The following is a 6,546-nucleotide window of genomic DNA, read 5'->3' as shown; positions in this document are numbered from 1 at the left end:
CCAGTTCACCTGAAGAACCGGTTCACTTCATGTCCAGTTCACCTGAAGAACCGGTTCACTTCATGTCCAGTTCACCTGAAGAACCGGTTCACTTCATGTCCAGTTCAGGTCACTAACTTATCTCTTCTGTTGTGCAGGGCGGAACTGGCCGAACACGGTTTCAGTTTCTGTGTGGAATCACTGGAGGGCAAACTGGAGAAGCAGACAGAGGACGTGAAGACAGGTGAGGTAGAGGGGACAGGCGGGATAGAGGGGACAGGTGAGACGTTTCAGCGACTTGTGTGTTTCTGTGTCCAGAGCAGCAGGAAGCTCTAAGGAAAGACACTCACCTTCTGCTGGGTTTGTGTTTGGACTCGCGAGCGCGGTACCGGGTCTCAAGGATGGACTTGGACATGGCTGGACAGGACTACAGGAAAGCCCTGGACATCTGCCGCCAGGAACAGGGACAGGATCACCCACAGGTAGACACACCTGGAGACACACCTGGAGACACGACTAGAGACACCTAGTCTGAACTCTTCCATGTCCCCATCAGACTCTGGTCCTGATGAGCGACTTGGCCACCATCTTGGACCTGCAGGGTCGTCATGACGATGCATTGGTTCTGATCCAGCAGGCAGTGGACCTGAGCGTCTCTGTGGAAAACCCGGATCACCATGTTCTGGTGGAGAACCTGGCGGGGATCCTGCTGCACACAGGTGAGTTCACCTGGACGGACCGGACTGTTCTGGGTCTGACATCTGGTTCTGTCCGCAGGCCGGTTGGACGACTCGGCCCGGTTCTACCAGGAGGCTCTGGACCGGGCCCGGCAGGCGGGAGACCAGGCCGCGCTGGAGCGGATCCAGGATGGGCTGGAGGAGCTGAGGAAGAGGAGGAGCCAGGCGATGAAGGACGAGCAGGACTGACCCGGTTCTGATGACCCGCTCTGGGCCCAACTTGTGTCCCGTTGTTGTTTTCCATCATCTCTCCAGAACCTCCAGAACTTCTGACCCGTTACATGGTTCTGTTACTGAGCAGATGCAGCTCTGTGTTTTTAGTGTGTGTGTGTGTGTGTGTGTGTGTGTGTGTGTGTGTGTGTGTGTGTGTGCAGGTTCCCACAAGTGAGTCGTCCTGCTGTGTTTACTGAGTGCGTCTCCTTGACGACAGTGAGCAGGAGGGGGCGGGGCTAAGAACAGCTGTGTGTTGTGACAACATGAGTTTAAATAAATGATGTTTGGTGTTTTAGTCGTGATTCACCGATAATCTGACATGATGATGATGATGATGATGATGATGAGGCCCCTCCTCCTGGTTCTGATCCGACCGTAGATCTTTGTTTCAGGAAGTTCCTCCTGCAGTGAATCTATTTCCTGTGAACAAAATTAAAATAGTTTAGAAACAGAAACAAAAAGAAACGCCACGCCGGTTCTGACCCGGTCCAGGACGCCACGCCGGTTCTGACCCGGTCCAGGACGCCACGCCGGTTCTGACCCGGTCCAGGACGCCACGCCGGTTCTGACCCGGTCCAGGACGCCATGCCGGTTCTGACCCGGTCCAGGACTCCAAAGCCGCATGAACCTGTTGACACTGTTAGCCATGCTAGCTTTAGCATCAGCTGGATGGTTCTGAAGAACCCACCAGAACCGGATCTTTCATGGACTGGAGGAAGAGCAGCTTCTTTGATCAGAGGAACACCGAGCCATTGTCAGAACTGGACCGATCCAGAAAGGTGTGGAGTTCTGGACTGGTGGAACCAGCTCGGTTCTGTTGGATCCAGAACCCAACAGAACCGGGAAAACCCAAGGAGAACGGTGGTGGAGGTATCATACCGTGGGCCCATTCCTCCACAGTAGGGATCAGAACCCACCAGAACCTCGGTTCCAGACCAAGTGGACCGGCTTTCTGGAGCGACCGACCCAATCTGGACCTCCAGAACCTTCTTGAGCGAAACTGGCACGGAGGAGAACCTGGACCTGGTCCAATCGGACCTGGTTCTGAAAGTTCAGAACCTGCTGACGTCTTTCTGTTCATCATGCTGGAGAAATTCATCAGCCTGGTTCTGGCCCGGCCCGGCCCAGTCCATGCAGTTCTGTGGGAACCGGCGCCTCCAGTGGGTCTCATGTGTTTCCAGGTAAACATGTTTGGGTTCAGCTCAGATAATTACCGGGTTCTGGTTCCGCCCACACAGACGGGTCGCTATAAGAACCGCTGCAGCCCGGCTGGTTCTGATCCGGCAGCACCGAAACGGACCAGCACACCCAGCAGGTACACACACACACACACACACAGACCCATCAGGAGGTTCTGGTTCTGATGGTTCCTGCATGGAGGTGATGATGATGATGAAGCTCAGCCTGAGGGACCTTCATCATCATCATCATCATCAGGTCGTTGACCTGTGCTGCTCCTCCTCAGGTTTGACCTCTGACCTCAGACCCCGCATGGAGCGGAACCAGAACCCGGCGGCTCCTCTTCCTCACTGCCTCCACGATGATGAAGAGCAGCCGGTTCTGGACCAGCAGAACTCTCCAGGTGAGTGCCATGAAACGGGTCGGGGTTCTGATCCGGTTCTGGTTCAGAACCACTAGACCTGCTGCAGAGGTTCCTGAGGTCCAAAAGGTTCTGGAGGAGGTCTAAGTCTCTCCTGCTCCGGTGGTTCCGTCATGTTCTGATGGGTTCTCATGTCTCCATGAACTGGTTCGGGTCAGAACCGGGTCCGAACCCGATCCGCTGGTAACCGGGTGCTGGCTCTCCGCTGCTCTGAAGGTTGTGGTTCTGATGGCGGTCCAACATGCGGGTTGTTCTGACCTGAACAGGACTGACAGCTGCTGATGGTCAGAACCGCTGACCCAGACCCACAGAACCGGGTTCTGGCTTCTGGGAAGTTGATCTAAAAACATGCTAAGATAATAAAAAAAGTGAATCAAGACAAAGACAAGAACAGTAGAATCTGAAACAGAACCGGATCAGAACCTTCAAGTCGAGCAGTTCTCCTGACAGAACCGGGTCAGAACCAGGTCAGCTGACTGTGCTGGCAATTGATTGGATGGATGAATGAACACATCATGAAGAGATCTGGTTACCCGGTTCCCATGGTAACCTGAGCCTCACCTGAGCTCCTGCTGTCGGCTGCGGAGATTAAAGGTCCATCAGGAGGTAACCAGCAGAATAGAACCGGAACCAGAACCTGGTCTGGACCAGCTGAAGGACTGATGGAGAAAAAGATCCAGCCAGAAGATCAGATTAGATCCTAAAGCTGCAGATAATCTGGAGATAATAGAAACAGATGATCAGGGATTAAGCAGGTAAAACCAGACAGATCCAGATCTGGTTCTGAAGAGGGAAAACTGAAACAAACTAAACTAAAACATTGCAGATTAAAGCAGTGGTAGATGAAATCCAAAGAAATGACATCTGGACCCGATTCCGTCTCGTTTCTCTTTCTCTGTGCAGCACCAAGAACCTGCAGCAGAAAATGCTGCAGCAGGGAGTTAAATCAGCTGCAGCCCAGTTTTATAAACCAGGATCATCAAGTGATGGTTTCTCCTACAGGAGATGTTGAGATGCTGCGGCCTAGTCCAAACCTGAGAGCACATTCATATCCAAAATGTCTGATGATCCATCAGAATGCAGCTGATGCCAAGTTCAGAACAGAAAGTTTTAAAGGCTCAACTCGTTTTCTGCGTGTTAAAACTGTAAAATACGACCCAGATATTTAGACTCCGTTTGTGAAGCTGGAGCAGGAGGAGAGCAGCAGAGCTGCTGGTTCCCAGGATGAACCATCGCTTCCATCTTCTCCACATTCACAGCCAGTTCAGACCGGAAAAAGGTCACAAGGTCATCCTAGAAACTGTTTCCTGTGGGATTACGTAACGTCCTGGTTAAATAACTCAGAGCTTCTTTACTTTGTCACTGGACGATCATTTGATCCAGAGGTTCTGTTCAGAGGTTCTTGTCCAAAAACAGACAACTTCAATCGGGTCAGAACTTAAAGCAGCAAATTTGGGGTTTTAATCCAGGTTTTAAAGTCTGTAATCTACTAACTGGCTGGATTAACCTGGATTATAGATAAATCTGAGTGTCATCAGCAGAACATTTCTCCTGTGCTGTCTGGTGGTTTCACCAACTGGAAGCAGAACCACAGTGAAGTGGATCGGGCCAAGTCCAGAACCCTGTGGGACTCCACCAGCCCTGGCGCCGGAGGATGTGTCGGAACAAACTGGGATCACTGGGATGAAACCAGTCTGCTGCCGATCCCTCCATAGCAACTTGTTCAAAACGCTCTGAGAGAACGCTGTGATCATCTGGATCAGACCCAGAACCAACAGAACCTCTTCTATCATCTCATTTCTGCTTCTCTTCCAAGTTTCTCAGGGCTTTTATTTTGAAAAATGAAACACTTCAACCTACTCAGAGCCATATTTCCTCTCTTGTAACTCCACCCACTCAGGTCAAAGGTCAAATGATGTTCCAGCTGTTCAGCATCACTTGGTGAAGCAGAGCTCCAAAGGACCCATTGTCCCCGTATCCAAGGTAACCAAGTTGACCAACGTAACCAAGGTAACTAAAGTGACCAACGTAACCAAGGTAACCAAGGTGACCAAGGTAACCAAGGTGACTAACGTTACCAAGGTAACCAAGGTAGCCAAGTTGACCAACGTAACCAAGGTAACCAAGGTGACCAACGTAACCAAGGTGACCAACGTAACCAAGGTAACCAAGGTAGCCAAGTTGACCAACGTAACCAAGGTAACCAAGGTGACCAAGGTGACCAAGGTGACCAAGGTAAACAAGGTGACTAACGTAACCAAGGTGACCAAGGTAACCAAGTTGACCAACGTAACCAAGGTAACCAAGGTGACCAAGGTGACCAAGGTGACCAAGGTAACCAAGGTGACCAACGTAACCAAGGTGACCAAGGTGACCAAGGTGACCAAGGTAACCAAGGTGACCAACGTAACCAAGGTNAAGGTGACCAAGGTAACCAAGGTGACCAACGTAACCAAGGTGACCAAGGTGACCAAGGTGACCAAGGTAACCAAGGTGACCAACGTAACCAAGGTAACCAAGGTAACCAAGGTGACCAAGGTAACCAACGTAACCAAGGGGACCAACGTAACCAAGGTAACCAAGGTGACCAAGGTAACCAAGGTAGCCAAGTTGACCAACGTAACCAAGGTAACCAAGGTGACCAACGTAACCAAGGTAACCAAGGTAACCAAGGTGACTAACGTAACCAAGGTAACCAACGTAACCAAGGTGACCAATGTAACCAAGGTAACCAAGGTGACCAAGGTAACCAACGTAACCAAGGTGACCAACGTAACCAAGGTAACCAAGGTGACCAACGTAACCAAGGTAACCAAGGTAGCCAAGTTGACCAAGGTGACCAACGTAACCAATGTAACCAAGGTGACCACCGTAACCAAGGTAACCAAGGTGACCAAGGTGAAGAGGCGGCACATTCTTCAGTTGAGCTGCCACCTGCTGGGGTCAGGGGGAGGACCCTAACGTTGACTCTGACCCTCTATAGGTCATAGGTCATTCAGCATCATTTCATCTCTTTAGTTGTTTAATAGGGATGAGTGTTAGCATGCTACATGCTAACGGGCTAGTGGCGTGGGAACAGAACTGGGTCAGAACCGGGCCCAATACAAGGACGTCAAGAGACCCGGTGGGAACAGAACCGGGTGAAAGACGACAACAAAAGCTGTGGAATGTTTGTGGCTGAAACAGGAACCAGCAGCTGATCCTGGTTAATCCAGGTGGGATTAGGGGCGGGGCATCTGGGGGCGGGGACAGGTGAGGACCTCAGGTAGAGTCTGGGCTCAGCTCTGCAGCAGGTTCAGTTCTGTTGGCCTCCAGGATGCTGGGTCTGGACCCGAGGAGCAGACAGAACCAGGTACAGCTGCAGGTCGGGTCCAGTTGGGTTTCAGGTTCTGATTTAGCCTGAAGTATTTCAGGTTCTGGTTGGGTTCTGGTTCTGAACTGACCCAGTTCAGCAAGTTCTAGCCAGGTCAGTAAACTGGTTTGTGCTGAGACCGGTCAGAGGACACAGAGGAGGTCCAGCCTCATCAGAGGACGTCTCCAGTCACACTGTGTGTGTGTGTGTGTGTGTGTGTGTGTGTGTCAGATGTTTGTCCAGCTGAAGGAGCTGGTGATGGACCAGAACCAGGACCTGCAGTGGAGGGAGTCGGGTCGGTGGACGGGTTCTGAGGACCAGGAGACGGCTCACATCGTCCCCCTGTCCGTCCACTCCCTGCTGGTCCTGCAGAAGCTGCTGTCCCACGGTGAGGACGATGTCCCCCAGTCTCCTGGTTGGAGGTTCTAACAGTGAGCCCTGATTCTGGTTCTGGTTGCAGGTGCCGTTCTTCTGGACCTCCAGCAGAGCAGTCTGGGGGGCGTGGCCCAGCAGGTGGTGGAGCGTCTGCTGGACGGAGAGCAGGTCAGAGCCGGAGACGGAGACAACCTGCTGAGGACGCTCCTGCTGCCGCACAGGTACTCCACCTGTCCTCCATCTGTCCTCCACCTGTCCTCCAGCTGTCCTGTCCTCCACCTGTCCTCCAC

At 52.1% G+C, this 6,546-nt stretch overlaps 2 protein-coding genes and 2 long non-coding RNA genes across 13 annotated transcripts in view; 2 read left to right on the top strand and 2 right to left on the bottom strand.

Moving 5' to 3' along the window:
* LOC107834352 (uncharacterized) overlaps positions 1 to 421 on the bottom strand; it is a 1,399-nt gene extending 978 nt beyond the window's left edge. The window contains exons 1-2 of the long non-coding RNA XR_001660145.1: positions 330 to 421; positions 10 to 192 (exon numbers count right to left, since the gene is read on the bottom strand). This is a non-coding gene — a long non-coding RNA (uncharacterized LOC107834352). The remainder of the gene's footprint in view (positions 1 to 9; positions 193 to 329) is intronic.
* Positions 1 to 1,224, top strand: part of ttc19 (tetratricopeptide repeat domain 19) — a 3,806-nt gene extending 2,582 nt beyond the window's left edge. For 6 of the 7 annotated variants that reach the window (XM_016665536.1, XM_016665537.1, XM_007541176.2 and 3 more), the window contains exons 8-11: positions 138 to 223; positions 298 to 461; positions 536 to 698; positions 757 to 1,224. In XM_016665536.1, the coding sequence (XP_016521022.1) occupies positions 138 to 223; positions 298 to 461; positions 536 to 698; positions 757 to 905 (562 nt within the window). In that variant the 3' untranslated portion in view covers positions 906 to 1,224. Of the gene's footprint in view, positions 1 to 137; positions 224 to 297; positions 462 to 535; positions 699 to 756 lie in introns of those variants that run through there. The other variant, XM_016665541.1, reaches the window with a different exon arrangement.
* LOC107834354 (uncharacterized) lies at positions 1,059 to 4,478 on the bottom strand. Its single transcript, XR_001660147.1, has 2 exons — positions 3,091 to 4,478; positions 1,059 to 1,349 (listed from the first exon to the last, which is right to left on the bottom strand). It is a non-coding gene; the product is annotated as an uncharacterized LOC107834354 (long non-coding RNA).
* Positions 2,167 to 6,546, top strand: part of LOC103129935 (anion exchange protein 2) — a 14,044-nt gene continuing 9,664 nt past the window's right edge. The window contains exons 1-5 of one of the 4 annotated variants that reach the window (XM_016665530.1): positions 2,167 to 2,244; positions 2,395 to 2,511; positions 4,430 to 4,512; positions 6,113 to 6,269; positions 6,342 to 6,477. In XM_016665530.1, the coding sequence (XP_016521016.1) occupies positions 2,421 to 2,511; positions 4,430 to 4,512; positions 6,113 to 6,269; positions 6,342 to 6,477 (467 nt within the window). In that variant the 5' untranslated portion in view covers positions 2,167 to 2,244; positions 2,395 to 2,420. Of the gene's footprint in view, positions 2,245 to 2,293; positions 2,512 to 4,429; positions 4,513 to 5,429; positions 5,996 to 6,112; positions 6,270 to 6,341; positions 6,478 to 6,546 lie in introns of those variants that run through there. The other 3 variants (XM_007541174.2, XM_016665531.1, XM_016665532.1) reach the window with 3 other exon arrangements.

The sequence above is a fragment of the Poecilia formosa genome, unplaced genomic scaffold, assembly GCF_000485575.1.
Source record: "Poecilia formosa unplaced genomic scaffold, Poecilia_formosa-5.1.2 Scaffold593, whole genome shotgun sequence".
NCBI classification, from domain to species: Eukaryota; Metazoa; Chordata; class Actinopteri; order Cyprinodontiformes; family Poeciliidae; genus Poecilia; species Poecilia formosa.
This window is presented reverse-complemented; position numbering and strand designations above follow the sequence as displayed.